General features: G+C 41.2%; 3 protein-coding genes across 5 annotated transcripts; 1 reads left to right on the top strand and 2 right to left on the bottom strand.

The window, feature by feature from the left end:
- Positions 1 to 86: 86 nt before the first annotated feature.
- LOC103451166 (putative metallophosphoesterase At3g03305) lies at positions 87 to 3,824 on the bottom strand. Of its 2 annotated transcripts, none has more exons than XM_070809953.1 (5): positions 3,686 to 3,824; positions 3,088 to 3,525; positions 2,724 to 2,965; positions 918 to 2,480; positions 87 to 608 (listed from the first exon to the last, which is right to left on the bottom strand). In XM_070809953.1, exons 2-5 carry the CDS (start codon positions 3,419 to 3,421, stop codon positions 492 to 494), a joined length of 2,256 nt encoding a protein of 751 aa, XP_070666054.1. In that variant the 5' UTR covers positions 3,422 to 3,525; positions 3,686 to 3,824; the 3' UTR covers positions 87 to 491. The 2 variants fall into 2 exon arrangements, with proteins under 2 accessions (XP_070666054.1, XP_008388826.2); XM_008390604.4 differs by lacking the exon at positions 3,686 to 3,824 and having other exon boundaries at positions 918 to 1,100; positions 1,179 to 2,480; positions 3,088 to 3,566.
- Positions 3,684 to 5,807, top strand: LOC103451167 (ycf20-like protein). Of its 2 annotated transcripts, none has more exons than XM_008390605.4 (3): positions 3,684 to 3,819; positions 4,412 to 4,581; positions 5,195 to 5,807. In XM_008390605.4, the coding sequence occupies exons 1-3, from the start codon at positions 3,808 to 3,810 to the stop codon at positions 5,637 to 5,639; spliced, it is 627 nt and encodes a 208-aa protein (XP_008388827.1). In that variant the 5' UTR covers positions 3,684 to 3,807; the 3' UTR covers positions 5,640 to 5,807. The 2 variants fall into 2 exon arrangements, with proteins under 2 accessions (XP_008388827.1, XP_017191891.1); XM_017336402.3 differs by lacking the exon at positions 3,684 to 3,819 and adding an exon at positions 3,908 to 4,297.
- Positions 5,808 to 6,142: 335 nt separating this feature from the next.
- Positions 6,143 to 8,720, bottom strand: LOC103451165 (protein FAR1-RELATED SEQUENCE 5-like). Its single transcript, XM_008390601.4, has 3 exons — positions 7,732 to 8,720; positions 6,797 to 7,286; positions 6,143 to 6,463 (listed from the first exon to the last, which is right to left on the bottom strand). Exons 1-3 carry the CDS (start codon positions 7,737 to 7,739, stop codon positions 6,263 to 6,265), a joined length of 699 nt encoding a protein of 232 aa, XP_008388823.1. The 5' UTR covers positions 7,740 to 8,720; the 3' UTR covers positions 6,143 to 6,262.
- Between the last annotated feature and the right edge of the window lie 9,747 nt (positions 8,721 to 18,467).

Raw genomic sequence — 18,467 nt, 5'->3', positions numbered from 1 at the left:
ATCTGACTGAAGTTACATCCGGCGCATGTTCTTATGATGCTCTAAAATATCGGCTTTGTTGTGACTGAATTAAGATTAACAGAGAATTTTGTATCAAACGGTATTTGACAAGATCAATTTCTCAGCAAGTTCACGTATCATAAGATGCAAAAGAGAGATGAATTGCAAATCCCACCTCCTTAGAAGCAACAAAGTTACAAAAGTACAATATATCCCTAGCGTGGCCTAGGTTAGCTAGGTAGGGACCTAGGGCTGCCTGCTTTCCCAACACAAGTCATCTCCAACCCCATACGTACAAATGCACCAGCCATGATGGACATCTAAGACTCAAAGCACCAATTTTCCAGTCGTCTTATTTCGTCACCTGACCCAAACCCAAGTTTGCATGAATGAATCCCCCCTAATCTGGTTACCGGCTAGCAACAAGGAATGCTGATACAACATGAAGAAATGCGAGTTGAATTTTGCTTCCTGCAATGCACGCGTGGTAATTATACACTCCTGGTTTTGTAGGCCGTATAAGCCAACAGTAGTGGAATTGTTAGGCTATATCCAGGAAAATGGAGAATGGGATTCATCTCATATGCTTTGATGAGAGTCCTGCAATTCTGCAATCCAGAGACAAAAGAAACATAGAAACCAAAGTACAACATACATAAGTACAATATGCAAACTGATTACAAAGAAAACAAAAGATGCATCTTGATTTATGCCCTCATACTCATTACTTCAATATGGTTCCCAGGACGATAGAAGAAAGAGAATTCAGTTTGGAGACCTTGCAACGTTTCAGAATGGTGGTTGCAAGGTTCCAAGCACTTCTCTTGCCTCCATTATCTTAAGAATTCTGGAAAAGTATTCACATATTTACGACATATATTTTAAGCAGAAATGAGGGGCAGTGAAAGAAACCTTACCATAAAGTGCTTCCAACAAACTGCAAAGCAAAGAACCAAAAGTACATTTCGAATCCACCGGTTTCCAACACCAGAATTTGATCTCCTATTACCTGAGTAATCGTACCATAAAGATCTCTTTTCCTCTGGACCATAGTCATCTTCTTTCTTCCCTGTAACGGAGAGAAAATGTTCTCTGGAGATCTGTTTTTCAGTAGCCAAAGCTGCAGTCAGGAAAAGAGCAGGAAAAACCACAAAGACGAGATGTGGAAGAACCACTACCATTACATCTGGAGATCCAACATACTCATGTTTTCCCTTCTGATTAAAAGATTTGACCACCCACCCCATATAGGTCATGTATCCTTTATCCTTGCCGTCAGTGAAAACTTGCCCAGTAACCCAGGGGAATAATATAAGGTAGAACAAGTATCCTAAAAAACCAAACCATGCTACGGGAAGCCTGCAGAGCTCCTGAAAAACCAATCCTACAGCATTCACGAAGCCCTTATTCTTGTAAGTGAAATGCCTAACTGAGAAAGTGAGGATAGCTTTTGGAATAAGGAGGATGGAGAGTACGAAATATACAGCACACCAGAGCATTGGGTAATACAAGGCATCCCATTGACAACCCATGACCATAAATTCCTTCCAGGTCCATGAAGTCATAGTAGTAAGGCCATTAACAGAAAATGGCCTCAAATCAGATAAAATTGATCTGCCCATGAAGTCTGTTGCTTCTATTTGCAACCAATATCTGCTAGGGACTGGATCCTCAAAGGCTCTATGATTCCATGGAGCAACATAAAGATCTCCCCTGGAGGTGTTATCCCCAATCATTTGCATGGGTGCCTCAAATACCAGATTGAGAAATCCAGGTCTTGAGTCATAGATCTTAGTTGTAACTGATACAATTGGAGAAACAGAAAACACCAGGGCTCTAACTGTCCCATAAGATAAAGGGACCATATCATGACATTCATACTCGTGATGGGATGAAGATGTTGACATGAACCGTGAGTCCAGGGGAAAAGTTGGCAATATGATAGTCTTTTTGGTGCCTGACTTGAAGTCAATGTCAACATACGAAACATGGCCTCTATCAATGGCCAAAATTCTCATGGCTCTGCTCCTCCTCCAGTCACCCATCTCCCACTCCCAGAACTCTTTGGCGGCTGGGGCTTCAGTTGAACAGTTAACAGCACTATGAAAATAGGGCTGGTGTACATTAAGCTGGAAAAACTTTTGCAAGGATAAAAAGTGACGACTCAACTGATGGCGCCTCTTCAAGTTTCTGCCAAAGCTAGAATGCAGATGCCCACATATATAAGCTGATATGGAATGATTGAGGAATATATCTTTTAGTCTCTTCCCGGAGTTTGAGGTCACTGAGAATGAAAGAGGAAAATGCCCAAAGGAAATCTTGCTTAATGGTTCTTGTGATCTAGAGTCCCACTGAGAGAGGTGTGTATCCAATTCTGCTAATAGTTGATCAGTTGGATGCCCAAAGAGATTAGTTGGACCTCGTAAACCAACAGACATTGTGGTATCAACTCCAACAAAGAGATGCTTCCGATCACCAGTCTGGATGGAAATAAAAGGCGTAAAGTTGGGGAAATGACGAAAAGCTTCTGAATTAACAAACACTTAAGGGAACGGTTGCATCTGTGATCAAAGCATGGGAATTGGGAACGTACAATTAAAGTTGAACTCAATGTTGGGTAAACTAAGCACACAAGTTGAGTTGAGTTATTGAATACACGATGACATATAGATATGAAGCATCTCTCTCTGAAACTGAAAGTCTGAAAGTGAGAGGAATAATACCTGAAGAGTGACACTGTTGACATTCCGTCTTCTGCCCAACTGGCCACTGATGCTGTACTTTGAAAAGAAATCAAAGGAGCCGCCGAGCTGTGGCACGCCAAAGTTGTCGTGATTTCCTCTGAGATCAAAGAAGAGGGTCTTGTCAAGTCGACTCCTTTTGATGACGTCCTCCATGACGTTGTGGTATTCCAGCCACTCGTCCTCATTTTGCTTCATTGTCAACAAATCCTTGCTTTTTCCATCTGATTAATAATTACATATGAAAATCCAAACATAAGTATGCACTAATCAATACTATGCCTGTGACTGTGAGATTATTAGTATCCGTCACCCATCATCCATGTGATGACATATGGAAACAGACCTGTGAGGTCACCGGTGATGAAGACGAGAGAAGGGTTGATGAAGGAGAGGGCGGGACCCACAAAATTCTTGAAGTCGAGAGCTCTGTCGGGATGGTGGACGCTGAAATGGAGATCAGAGAGCTGAACCACCCACACAACTGAGTCGGGGCCTCCCTTCACATCTACCGCCCTCCTCAGTTGTTGTTGGAATTCTTCTTCGGATTCTTCAGTCGTTGTTACTGCTACCGCTACCGCATACAGATTGAGATTGAGATTGAGATATAGAGGGAGGCAGTGGCAGAGCATTATTACCCTAAACACCATCATCAGAATGCCACTCGACCCACCACCCATCTTGTTCCTCAAAAATAAATAAATAATCTTTTGAATATTCCAGTTCCGCTCACCCCAATTCGCCCAATTGCCCTCATTTGCTGGGTCTTCTTCACTCTGCACAGCTGAGATTCAGAAACAGAAACACAAGATAAGACACACACCAATGACCGAGTCATAGAGTGGAGGGCATTTTAGTAAATGACATTCGTCTTTCTTTTCAGGGATGTATATTTCCCTAAACAAAATGTTAAAAAGTGAATGGATTGTTCCAAAAAGTAAAACCCAGAGTTACGCTGCTGCTGCTGCTGAATTCATGCTCCGGTTTGATAATTGCCGCTGCTGAGACGAAGCCTTGCCACCGCCGCTGTCTTCCGACTACTGGCACTTGTTCTCTTCAAAGTTCAATGGCGAGTAATGTAATCTTCTTTATCTTTATCTCTTGTAATTTTATAATTTTTATTATAAATGTTTCCTTATGGCTGGGTCAACGGCTTGTTGATTCTTCTGTTCATGCCCAAGGGTCCTGACTCCTGTCCCTAGTAGTAATTGGCTCCAAGTATTTTCCTTTTTTTTTTCTTTGGGCTTCTTTCTTATCATCATCTGTCTGCCTTGTTTGTGATTGTTAATTGTATTCTCGCAAAAGAAGGGGTTTCTGGGAGGTCAGATCATTATGTATTTTGTTCATTTTCTCTGCTTCCTAAATAAATTCATGTGCAATTTGCTTTCTTTTCTTCATTTCATTTGGTTATGGATGATTGATACCAACAACTCTATCAAATATACCAAGACTCACTCACACTAGTATGAGTATCAACCTTGCCATGGAATCAATTAGGCTCCACCTCATTCTCCAAAATGGATTTATGTTCATAACCATACAAGAATCAAACTCACGTGAGCCCCTGTAACAATCCTTAACCTTGAGTCACCATCATCACTGTCCAAATTGAAGGCTTGTGTTGTGTACTCACAATTTCATTTTCTCTTCCTTCCATCCTTCTATTCTAGTTCTTGGCCTCTCGAATAGGAACCGCACCACCACTGGAGAATCAATTTCCTGAAAGATCACATGTAGCTCTTGCAACTTGTATGATCCACAACTGTTGCAGCGAACCAACTTTTTTCATGGTCCAAACTTCAAAGATTCGCATAAAGTCTCTGCCATTCCCCCAAAGGAGGTATACATATTTTTGGGTCATTCAAAATTTGTATTGTTCTATGCTATATCTGACTGAACTTTTGCATTTTCTTTCTGCTTTCTTGTTGTTTACAGAATAAGGTCAACTGCATTATATCTTTATATGAACGGATGACTAAAGATTTCTCTTATTCCTAGGAATACCTTAATAATTAGCAGCACTTTATAAATAATGTGAGTTGTATGCATCCTTGTTGCATAGACTGCTTCTGTTGTTCTAGCATTCTTTCTTGGATTTCCTCTTTTTGATCTGCTGTATCCCCACCCTACCTATTTCGGAGTCGTAGAAAATTATGATGTGGAATTATGCCCAAATTTGCTGCAGATTAGGAACTTATTCCAAGATCCTGCCTTCACTAAGAACTAGGGGCTTAAAGGAATGGGAGAGGGATTTACAGAGAATGATTTCAGTCATTTTGGAACTTTTTGTCGGCAGTCAACATTATATATCCACATCAAATAAAAGTTGTGCGAACTGTATTTAGGAGTTATAAGTTTCCTGGTCCAAAAGCTTGCTGTATACTGATGCCTTGTTTCATAAAAAATATGTTAATGCCCTTCTTAACATGCTTATTTTTGGTATGCTGACGCAGTTTTCAGTCAACAAGACGACAGTGGAGAATAGCCTTTGCCTTGGACACAGGTGGGATTCCCGATGAGGGTGGGCAAGAGGGCATCAATGGCAACAACTCTAATCTCAATGCCACCCGGTTGGGTCGGATAGTGACTGCAGGTGGGAGACAGCTACTGGAGAAGCTGAATTTAGCCAGGAAAAATTTTCCCATGAAAATATTTCTTCTTCTTTTGGGTTTCTACACGGCAAATGCGTTGGCTACAATCCTGGGGCAGACCGGGGATTGGGATGTTTTGGTTGCGGGTATAGTGGTTGCTGCCATTGAAGGTATTGGCATGCTAATGTATAGAAAGCCCCCCTCTCAATCGAGTGGGAGGCTCAAGTCGTTTGTCATGATGGTAAATTACTGGAAAGCAGGTGTTTGCCTAGGCCTCTTTGTGGATGCTTTTAAATTGGGTAGTTAAAGGTGCTTCTACAGTTGTACCCACCTCAAGTTTGGAAGATGGAGATTTACTACTGAACTTGTGTTTTTAACGCCCTTTATCCGTCGGTAGAATGTCCAGTCCAGACCCACCTTTATTGTAAGATGACCAATCTCAACTAAATTTTTGCGAATGAAAGTTTGCCCTGTACATGCAGCGCTCAGTTTAATGTACATAGCTACTGTCTTACTAAATGAATCCTGCATAAACAAATTTCTTGAATTATGCCTCCGGGGGATGGGATCATTAGAAGATTTCCCCCTAGTGACCGCCAGTTTCGGTATCTTTGGAGCTGGGGCTGGCGGCGAGGACGATGGTGTTGGCGGGAATGGGATCGGAAGGGATGGTACAACCTCACCCTCATACACCATAGTGCACAGAATAATGGCTTAACCTCTCAACTCTAGCATGCTACATTCTACATTCTGCACTCGTTACTTGTGCCATGTGACAACCATACGAGCATTTGTATATAGGGTTGGCTGTTTCAAACAAAACACAGCTAACTCATACTTAAAAATTTCGAAGTAATACTTGTTCCGCAAAATAAAATAAAAAGTATCAAACTAATGTGAAAATATTCAATGTACATTAGAATGCCAGGCCTATCCGAGGCTACGACGGTTTTTCCCTTCCGATTCAAGCTCCTTGACATTTTCGACAACATGCTGAACTTTCTTCGACAGGTCTTGCGTATGTTCCTCAATGTGATTAAATAGAAGATCAACTATTTCTCTAAGTGCAGCAGACCGCTTTCTCTCGAGGAAGAGCTCGTTAGTTAACTCTGCAATCTTTGTCTTATCGTCCTACAAACACACGACAGGGTGAAAAAAGAAAAGAAGCCTGAGGTAAATGAATTTCAGGTCATACTAATGCGATGCAACTGCAATGTCAACTTGTAGGCCTGTTCAATAATGTAACTCTCATATGAAGTCCTCAAAAATATGTCATTGAGCAACATGCGCAGCAGATACATTATGAGCTCTGTAACTCCCAAAAATCCCATTTAATTGACCAAATTAAGTTGCAGAACCTCGATATAAGATTGTTTCAAGTCTAATATGAGTTAATATCCATGACGCAAAACAAAAAATTGCTTTAAACAAATTAAAGTCAATAACAACTGTAAAAGATCTTACCGGTACTTGATCATTGATCAGTCCTTTTAGAGCTTTGTTGGGAGTCAATGCATGAGTGTGCTCCCTAACGAACCATGTAACAACCCATTTCCCAACACTGAGTTTCTTGATGGACAGCATTGCCCTACAACCTACCCTAGTTTGAGCCCGAGGCTTTAGGGTCTTCTTGTCACGCCTGTCAGGCTTTCGGAAACCCTCTTTGTTGCATACCAATGTCCGCCCAATGACGGTTCCATCGTGTTTGGATCGATACATATCGTTCATACGAGTAACAAAACCCATACGAGTGGCATAGGCATTATAAAATGCCAGTGCACTTTCTTGTGAGTCGAATTCCTGACCCACATACGGCTCATGTGGTTGGACTAGACTTGATCCATCTTTACAAGAACTTGGAGTCCTTTGATCATCATCATCATCATCATCATCCTGTCCAAAAAGATGACTCATATCTACAAGAGAAGTTCCTACCGATGCACCATCAGATTCACTGCAATAAATACATATTTACATCAAGTTGAGAAGAAATTATAATCGATGAAACTCTAAGGATCCATTCCTGCAGGCTGCAGCTAGTCTTCTAGTGCCAAATCACCCCATTTCTTTATTCTATTCTATGAGCACTATCACTGCCTGTGGATTTCCCAAATCCGAATTCATGTATTTATCTAATAATATCTAAGCGGATTTATTTTTAAAGCACATGGATTATGGAACATCGGGAGGAATTGGAGGATGAAGCTGAAACAACACATTACACAATTTAAAAGAAATCAATTTCCATATTATTCCATGATTCTAACTAAGAAAAAAGAAGATTCCCAAGAGTAATATCACAATCGCGCCCAGAAACTAAAAGGAAATTGCAAAACCCAATTCTATTGAATTGACGGAAAATTAATAAGGAAGCCTGAATAATTGCATGTCAAACTTACTGAGTCATTGAATTTTTCGGAAGCCCCCCGAAATGCTGGCAGTGGTCGCTCAGATGCACACAGACGGCAGCCCTTTTGTTTAAAGCGCCACGCTCAGGCCCTCCGCGATAGGGAACTAGGAGAGGCTTTCTGGTATTTCCATATTTCGTCGAAATAAAAAATAAAAAATATCTACTTATTTTTAAGTTTCTCGCCTAAATATTTTCATAAAATATTTTTTATGCTCAATAAATAGTAAAATTGTTTTAGTATACTTTATAACATTTGTTTTTTAATACTCATGCAAAATATTCTGCGAAAACACAAAAAGAGTGGGTCAACACTCATAATTTTTAATTAATTATGCAAATTTCCATAAAAATTATAAAAACAATTTCTTTTCAGCTTCACCATATTGTAAGAGCAATTCCACCCCAGTGGATATTGCCCAGCACCTAGTCTAAAAAACTGCCCAGCCCCTTGTCAATTTGCTCCAGCCCGCAAAAGAGCCTGGCACACAGCCCAAGCTGGGCAACAGGCCAGCCCATTTCGGACAGACCTAGAGGCCGGCCTGTTTAGCAGGCGCGTGCAGCACAAGCGCGCTTGTGCGCGAGTAGCAGACCGGGTTGCAGGGGGGCCCGCTTGTCAGCCCACTTGTGTTCACCCAGAATAGGGCTACGTGGCCCTCCTCAGTGCCGTTGGATTTCCAACGGCTATTTTTTGTAGACCGTTGGATTTCCAACGGCTATTTTTTGTAGACCGTTGGATTTCCAACTGTAAAAAAAATTTAAATTTGACTTTTAAAATGGACCGTCCGATCATAGATCAACAGTCCACGTTTTTTTTCACAAAAAGTAAATAAATAAATAAAAAAAACAGCCCAACGGTCATAAATATGACCGTTGGCCACGTGGCAAGTCCCTAGCTCTTGGATTTGAATATTTTTCAAATCCAACGGTCCAGATTAATTAACTATTAAAATTCATTAAAAATTATTAAAAAATACAGAAAAATTATTAAAAAATACATAAAATTTTAAAAAAATTACAGAAAATTTTGAAAAATGTTAATTTTTTTCCTATAAATACCTAACCCTCATCTTCTACCTTTACACCACATTTCAATATTTTCTACACTTTCTATACTATCTACATTTCAATATTTTCTACACTTTAAGAGAAAAAAATGTCTTCGTGGAAGCTTATTGAAGATGTTACGTTGTGTGAATGTTGGGTTCACACTACTCATGACCCGATTACGGGTAATGAGATGGATAAGCGAGAAATGTGGAGTAAAATTACGAAAGCGTTTTGCGATGTACATGGAGAAAATGGCGATGAACAAGGATTCTGAGCTAAAAAGAAGGATTGAGCTTGGTGTGGATGTAGGGATGTAGGGTTTATATGGACAAAAAAAGAAAGGATGAGGTTCTGGACAATGCCACGTGGCACTACGTGATTGGTTGAAAATCTTATCGAAATCTTGGCTAAATTATTGTAAACCGGAAGTGACACGTGGCGTGTCGGGATTGGTCGAAAATATTATCGGAAATATATCCACAAAATAGTACGTTCAGATAATGACACGTGGCATGACGTGATTGGTTGAAAATCTTATCGAAATCTTGGCTAAATTATTGTAAAACGGAAGTGACACGTGTCGTGTCGGGATTGGTTGAAAATCTTAGCGGAAATCTATTCACAAAATTGTACGTTCAGATAATGACATGTGGTGTGACGAGATTGGTTAAAAATCATATCCGAAATTAAAACTATTTTATTTTTTTATTCTTTTGACAAAATTTAAAAATATTTTAAATGGGCTGGGTGCCAGCGCATTTTGTAGGGATGAAGATCGTTTGTGCCAGCGCATTTTTTCACTAGGTGCCAGCGCATTTTTTTAGGGATGGAGATGCCTTGGCCTATTACTGTTCATTGGAGTATGTTACTGTTCATTTAAGTGGATAAATGCGCTGGGTGCTGGCGCAAAGTCCTTAGGAGTGGAATTGCTCTAAGGTTTTGAAAATCTCATATAAGAAATTTTCAGATATATTCTTATAGGCGGAACACCATTTTGTAAATATTTTAAGCCCCACTAGTTTTTTTTACTTATTTTTAAGTTTTCAACTTATATATTCTATAAAAAAAATACTTCAACGCTCAATAAAAAGTAAAACTACTTTCAAATGGTTTATAACACTTTCCTTCATGCCCAAACAATTTATTTAGCCAGAATACAAAATTCTATTGCTTTCTCAAACATTGTGGGCTAATCAGTTTTGCCTTAAAGCTTTCCTTAATACTCACAATTTTTAATCAGTTTTGTAAATTTGTTAAAAAAAACCATTATAAAGCTTATTTCTTTTCATCTTTGTTGCACTGTGAGATTTTGAGATTCCACGTATGACATTCTGGACATATTCTTGTGTGTAGAACTTCGTTTTGGTAATGTTTTGGGCCAATTTTTCTATTTATTTATAAATTTTCGGCTTAAATATTTTATAAAAATAATTTTGATGCTCAATAAATGGTAAAAAAAAACCGATTACAAATGGTTTGTAACGTTTTCCTTAACGTGCACGCAAAATTCAAAATATTCATAAAAATATGGGATTTTAATTGATTTTGTAATTTTTGTGCAAAAACTATCATAAAATCTATTTCTTTTAATCTTCGTCACACCGTCAGCTTTTGAAATTTCACGTAGGAGTTTTTGGAAATATTCTTAGGGGCAGAAGACCGTTTTGTAAATGGGACCCCACTAATTTTTTTTCTACTTGTTTTTAAGTTGTTGGCTTGGATGTCCTATAAAAAAAATACTTTCTGTTAGGAGTACTGTAGGTTCACAGAGTTACCAAAGGTGCACAGCACCAGATTAATTCTTGTCTGTATGGGTTAGTTAGGGGAATGCTAAAATAGTTAGCTTTGGTATTTATGTATAAATACTTCATGTACAGAGATATGAAAATATACTGAAAATGATTTTCAGTATATTTTCATATCTCTGTACATGAAGTATTTATACATAAATACCAAAGCTAACTATTTTAGCATTCCCCTAACTAACCCATACAGACAAGAATTAATCTGGTGCTGTGCACCTTTGGTAACTCTGTGAACCTACAGTACTCCTAACACTTTCGTCCAATAAATAGGAAATTCGCCTTCATATGGTTTATAACTTGTTCTTTTCACGATCACGTAAAATATTTGGAAAAAACATGTCTCCCTTCGCTCGTAGGTCTTGACACAAGGTTAGAATTCTAACTCTTCCAAAATGGTATTGTTTGTACCATACTTGACCAATCCCGAAACTACCGAGCACCAGCCAACGCTATACTGTCAAGGACCCAGAAGAGTTCCCCTCCGACCAAGAGGCCAATCACTACTCGACACGTGTCAAGATTAGAAGCCAATCAGAGCGCAGCACGTGTCAACATCAAGAACCAATCACAACATGACACATGTCAATGTGACAAAGCTACAAGTTTTTCTATAAATAGGGGTCATTCCCCCACAATATTGCCTAATGCCATTTGTGTTAAATCATTCACAAGAACTCACTAAATTGAGAGCTTGATCCTTTGTACTTGTGTAAGCCCTTCACTACTAATAAGAACTCCTCTACTCCGTGGACGTAGCCAATCTGGGTGAACCACGTACATCCTGTGTTTGCTTCTCTGTCTCTATTCATTTACGTACTTATCCTCACTAGTGACCGAAGCAACCAAGCGAAGGTCACAAAACCTGACACTTTCTGTTGTACCAAAGTCTTCGCTAATTTTGTGCATCAACATTTGGCGCCGTATGTGGGAAACAACACTTATTCCTACTCTCTTCAGCTGTGTCAAGCTGGTTTCTATCATTCGTACACTTTCTTTTGATCAGGCATCCCTCTCCAGCATGGGAAGCGAAGGAAGCCACAGCACACAGAATGACACCCCCCTTGCACATAGTGCGAAACAACGAAAGAAGGAAGGAAAACGAGTTCTTCTTCAAGCTAAAGTCGATGAGTTGGAAGCTCAGAACAACAAGATAGCAATGAGGAATGAGGTCCTCCAGGAGCAATATGAGAAGCTCTTCGAGACACTCCACGAAGCTAGGCAAGCTCAGACACGCGAGCTTGTTGCCCCCGTGGGAGTCCCCCATGGCAACGGCTACATCAGAGGAGATCAGCTTAGTGCACGATCATGTTACAACACTTCAGTTAAGCAACAACACTTGCCCGGACCCAAGGAAACCCTGTCTGTACATGACCAAGTCACAAAGACCAGCCTAGATGAAGCGAACTTGGATCTTCCTGATAGCAACAATCAACCCGATGATCCTCGAGATGACTCTTTCACCCAGCAAGCCCAACCTGCTGAAGAGTTGGAGAAGGTACCTATCTCAAGAGATTATCCAGATCGCATGGTGAAGATTGGCACCACATTGTCACCACCCATTCGGTTAGCATTGATATCTTTTTTGAAAGAGAACACTGAAGTCTTCGCCTGGTCATACGAGGACATGCCAGGCATCTCTCCCGATGTCATCTGTCATCGTTTGAGTATTGACCCCAAGATCAAGCCGGTGAGACAGAAGCGAAGATCTTATGACGTTGAACGATACGAGGCAATGAAAGCAGAAGTTGAAAAACTCAAAGGCATAGGCTTTGTCCGCGAAGTCAATTACCCGACATGGGTAGCAAATGTGGTCCTTGTTAAGAAAAATCCGACCAAAGAAAGTCTTTTGCTTCAAAAGGTCTTGTGGAGAATGTGTGTTGACTACACCGACCTAAACAAAGGGTGTCCGAAAGATAGCTTCCCTCTTCCTCTTATTGACAGACTTATAGACTCTACGGCCGGGTGTGAACTCCTGAGCTTCATGGATGCTTACTCAGGATACAACCAAATCCTCATGAACCCTTCGGATCAAGAACACACAGCCTTCACTACCGACAGAGGACTATACTGCTATAAAGTCATGCCTTTCGGCCTAAAGAATGCAGGAGCGACTTATCAGAGACTAGTCAACTCAATGTTCGCCGAGCAGATTGGGAAAAGCATGGAAGTTTACGTTGATGATATGTTAGTCAAGAGCAAACATGCTGACCAACACATCACCAACCTATCTGAAACTTTCACCATTTTGAAGAGGTATCGAATGAGGTTAAACCCCAACAAATGTGCCTTCGGCGTGGGCTCTGGCAAATTCTTAGGCTTCATGATTAGCCAACGAGGCATTGAAGCTAACCCTGAAAAGATCAAAGCAATCCTCGACATGAAAGAGCCAATAACTTCAAAAGACATCCAAAGCCTTACTGGCAAGGTGGCAGCTTTAACCAGATTCATCTCTAAGGCCACAGACAGATGTGCTCATTTCTTCAAAGCACTCAAGGGAAATAAGAAGTACATTACATGGACGGAGGAATGTGCCAAGGCATTCAGGAACCTCAAAGAGTACATGAGTAAAGCCCCTCTGCTCTCCAAACCAGAAGTTGGTGACACTCTCATCATCTATCTATCGGTTTCGGCTTCAGCAGTCAGTTCTGTTCTTATTCGAATGGACAGTGGTGTCGAACGGCCCGTCTACTACGCTAGCAAGGCCCTACAAGATGCGGAGACACGATACTCCAACATTGAGAAATTAGCTCTAGCATTGGTCATGTCTGCTCGGAAACTTCGCCCTTATTTCCAAGCACACGCCATCATCGTGCTTACCAATCACCCTCTTCGACAGATACTTCAGAGTCCTGACACGTCTGGACGAATGATCAAATGGGCGATAGCATTGGGTGAGTTTGACATCTCCTACCAACCAAAACCAGCCGAAAAAGGCCAAGCAGTAGCAGATTTCATCGCCGACTTCACATATCCTGTTGACATTGCTTTTACACCTGAAGCAGTAGCTTCATTACCATCGGAAGCTCAGAAAGTAGAATCAACGACCTCAGCATGGAGTCTGTATGTTGATGGCTCATCCAACCAACAGGGCTGTGGAGCGGGACTAGTCTTGACTACGCCCGACAAAGTAGCAATGGAGTATGCTCTTCGTTTCAAATTCAAGGCATCAAACAATGAGGCCGAGTATGAAGCCCTTCTAGCAGGATTACGTTTGGCCAAACACCTCGGGGTTAAACAAATTGATATTTTCAGTGACTCCCAATTAGTGGTCAACCAGGTTACCAACAACTTTGATGCTAAGGACAGCTCCATGGCAGCATATCTTGCGCAAACACAACTTTTGCTCAAGCACTTCCACTACCAGATCACCCAAGTTCCTCGAGCGGTAAACAGTCATGCAGACGCCCTGGCTCGCCTCGCCTCAGCTGTGGAAGACAAGATTGGAAGAAAAATTCATGTCAAACTGTTGGCAACACCAAGCACCATGGCCGCAGAAGTATGCAACTTACAACAGGGGGATAGTTGGATCACCCCGATCTATAATTTCCTTGCTCATGGCACCCTCCCAAATGATAAAGTCCAGGCTAAGCAAATTCGATACAAGTCTACCCGCTACCTGATCATCAATGATCAACTCTATAAGCGAGGTTTTAGCCTGCCATACTTAAGGTGTCTTACGCCTGCCGAGGCGGAAATCGTCTTTCGGGAAATACATGAGTGAGTCTGTGGAGATCATGCTGGATCTCGGTCCCTAGCACACAAGACTTTTCGCCAAGGATATTACTGGCCAACACTCCACCAGGATGCCATCAAAGTATCCCGCTCATGTGACAAATGTCAACGATATGCGACTATTCCTCATTCCCCTCCAGAGCCTCTTACTCCTATGATCAGCCCTTGGCCCTTCGCCCAGTGGGGACTTGATTTGATCGGCCCAATGCCGGCAGGGAAGGGCAAAGTCTGTTACGCAGTCGTTGCAGTGGACTACTTCACAAAGTGGGCCGAAGTAGAACCCTTGGCAACCATTACTGAGGCAAAGATAGAAGACTTCGTGTGGAAGAACATCCTTTGTAGATTCGGCATTCCCAATGCGATAGTCACTGACAATGGGCGACAGTTCGACAACAAGAAGTTCAGGTTGTTCTGCTCTAAGTTCAACATCAACTTATGCTTTGCCTCTCCAGCTCATCCCCAGTCTAATGGACAAGTTGAGGCCATCAACAAAATAATCAAGCGCACTTTGAAAACCAGCTTGGACAAAGCTAAAGGCTGTTGGCCAGAATTTGTACCCCAAGTTCTTTGGTCATATCGCACTTCATATCGGACTTCAACAGGAGAAACTCCATTCTCACTTGCCTTTGGCACAGAGGCGGTTGTCCCTGTTGAGCTCGAGCAAGCAACATTCCGAGTCCAGAACTACATTCAAAGTGAAAATGACAAACAACTCACCCTCAACTTGGATTTAGTCGAGGAACACAGAAACCAAGCTCACTTGAGGAATGTCGCCTACAAGCAGCGCATCTCCAACTATTATGACTCTAGGGTCAAGCCTCGTTCTTTCAAAATAGGAGACTGGGTCTTAAAGAAAAGATTACTCTGCGACAGAGTCCCGAGTGAAGGCACACTTAGTCCAAACTGGGATGGACCATATGAAATCATTGGCATCAGTCGCCCTGGCTCTTACACACTTAGAAGCTCCGATGGCAAGACCCTTGGCCATCCATGGAACGCTGATCACTTGAAGTACTACTACAAATAGACTCACGATGTACAAGTGTTGAGCTATAGCCGTTTGACATCCTATGTAATGAAGGCCATTTGGCAATGAATTCAATAAAGAGGTAATTTAGCCAACTCAGCCCTCACTCTTTTACATTCATAGCAAGCGATGCCGGAACCCTTCTCAATCAGAAAGCAATCCGTCTTCCACAGTCACTACAAAACAAGCAAATGAAGACCGTGTCAAGCGCCAAAAAAAAAAAAAAAAAAAAAAAAAAAAACAGCTTCATCCAAAAAGCTTCACCCGAAAAGCTTCACCTCCAAAGCTTCACCCACAAAGCTTCACCCAAAAAGCTTCACCCGAAAAGCTTCACCTCCAAAGCTTCACCCGCAAAGCTTCACCTAAAAAGCTTCACCCAAAAAGCTTCACCCGAAAAGCTTCACTTAAAAAAGCTTCACCTACAAAGCTTCACCTAAAAAATCTTCACCTAGAAAGCTCCCTCTACATACTTTCATCTACAAAGCTTCACCATCAAAGCTTCACCTCGAAAGCTTCATCTACAAAGCTTCATCTACAAAGCTTCACCATCAAAGCTTCACCATCAAAGCTTCACCCAGAAAGCTTCATCTACAAAGCTTCACCATCAAAGCTTCACCTACAAAGCTTCAACACAAAACCTTGCTCCAAATAAACAAATTTTGTTCACAAAACCCAAGATGCCCTTGAACTTGTACAAAAACACTTGGGTAAACATAAACATTTTTTGTTTTACACCCACAAGGGCCCAAAATTTTCCTTCTTATTTATTCACTTATATATGTTCCCAAACATATTATAATAGATCCAACAACAAGCCAAAGTCCCAAGTTTCATAATGGACAAAAGTACAAGCAATTCATCAATAATGAAGGTGCTACAAAAATTGGAATCTGCCCCAAAATAGAAATCCAACCCAAGAGCCTTTTTCTCTCTCTCCCTCTTCCGCCTCCTTTCATCTATCAAATTTCTGCAACCTCTGCTCTTCTCCAATGGAGCTGAATTTTGGACACCCTATAGTTCTTGAGCATATGAACAACTTTCAAGAAGGAACCATTTCTGTTTGAGCGACGAAAATTAAAGTGTTGAAGCTCCAAACATGACAGTCGGATTCTTGCAGATTTCGAAGCTGCTGTGATGTTTCGAAGATCTGGAAATATTTAACCATTAGTTCATTCTGAATTTTTGATATGTTATGAAAGAGACGATGAGGAACAACTTCAATGAAGAAAGCATACCGATCTGAACAAGAGAAAATGGAGTTTCGAAGCTCACAACAAATCTGACGGGTTGACAGAAAAATAATAACCAGTCATTCATCATACCTGGATTTCTGGAGTTATACTACTCCGAGGGATCTCAAATTTGGATATGTTGTAGTTCACAAGCTGAGGAACAACTTCGATGAAGAAAGTATGTTGATCTAAGCAAGAGAAAATGGAGTTTTTGAAGCTCACAACAGGTCTGACGTGTTGACAGACAAATGATGAACAATCACTCGTCGTACCTGAATTTCTAGAGTTGTACTGATCTGATGGCTCTCAAATTTGGATATGTTGTAGTTAAGGAATTAAAGAACAACTTTCATGAAGACAACTTTGTGATTCGAGCTACAGATGATGGTCTTATATTGAAAACCAATTCCGGGTGTTAGGGGAAATGAAAAACAATTCCACCAAAGAAACATCATTATGATGTTTCATCATTATGGTGTTTTCATCATTATGATGCTTTCATCATTGTGATGCTTCCATCATTGTGATGCTTCCATTATGATTGTAATGCACCAACGGTTACACCCTCTATCATAGCAGTATGTGTGTGTATCTCCCTATAGTCATCATGTGCAAGACTATCGTAGTCAGATGGCTTTCCATAAAACAGCTACCAACCGTTACACCTTCTGCAATTCCACTTATTCGGGCCTAGCAACCTTCATAAACAAAATATATGAAGAAAAAGTCCGGGGCTACCACTTAGAAAACAAAAGAATGAAGTTTTGGTACTTACGACATGGACTATTAGCAAGACACCTCATTCGTCAACTCCCTCGACTAGAGACTTGGGGGACTCCCACCATATGCTACTGCACCTTGATACTCGGCAGTCTCACAACCACTCAGTGACTTGGATTTTTCAAGTCTCCAACCGAGAAGTTTTCCTCACTCGGGAAATTAAGGGAACACTACCTCAAACTACATGCTTCACTCACAAAGCTTCAACAATACAGGTTTCAACAAAAGCAAAAATTCAAAGAACTTTATGAAGAAGGCTTTGGTGTATTTAACACAATATGTTGAAATGAAGCAAAGCTTATTTATTAATATTTTCGATAAGCCACAAATATGTACATATACATGAGTCAAAATAAACAAACAAAAGGGAGCCTTCACAAAGGTTGCTTAGGGGAAGTCTCAGCAGTCGGTAGAGCCCCAGAAAGAGAAAGCACCGGAGGGTGGTTATCCGGAGCCTCAGTACTTGACAAAACCCCAGAAGGAGGAGGCATTGGAGGTTCATCATTTGAAGCTTCATTACCAGGTACAGCCCCAGAGGACGAAGGCAATAAATGCCTTTGGAACAAACCCACAAACCGCTGATGATCAAGTAAAACCTTACCATCAGATTCCTTCATCTGGTCAAGCTTCCTCTTCATGTTTGTAGCATAGTCATGGGCGAGCCGGTGCAACTGCTTATTCTCATGCTTGAGCCCTCTAATCTCCTGTTTGAGACTCATCACTTCAGCAGCCAATGATTCAACTTGGCGGGTTCTAGCAAATAGGCGTTGGGCCATATTAGACACAGAACCTGCACACTGAACACTAAGAGCCAGAGAGTCCTTAACAGCCAACTCATCAGACCGTTTGGAAAGTAGTCTGTTATCTTTGGGAGTGAGAAGGTTCCTGGCCACCACTGCAGCGGTCATATCATTCTTCATCACAGAATCCCCAACGGTAAGAGGACCAGTAGGGGATATGAAGGATGGGCGCCATATGTTGTCTGGAGAAGGCGTGGCTGTCTCTTCTCCAAGGTTCAAGTCAAAACGACGGTCGGAGGGTCCAGACATTTTCAAATGTGTTGAAGAAGGAAGAGGTCAGACAAATCAAGATCTTAGAAGTG

Source organism: Malus domestica, chromosome 12, assembly GCF_042453785.1.
Source record: "Malus domestica chromosome 12, GDT2T_hap1".
In the NCBI taxonomy this organism is placed as follows: domain Eukaryota; kingdom Viridiplantae; phylum Streptophyta; class Magnoliopsida; order Rosales; family Rosaceae; genus Malus; species Malus domestica.
This window is presented reverse-complemented; position numbering and strand designations above follow the sequence as displayed.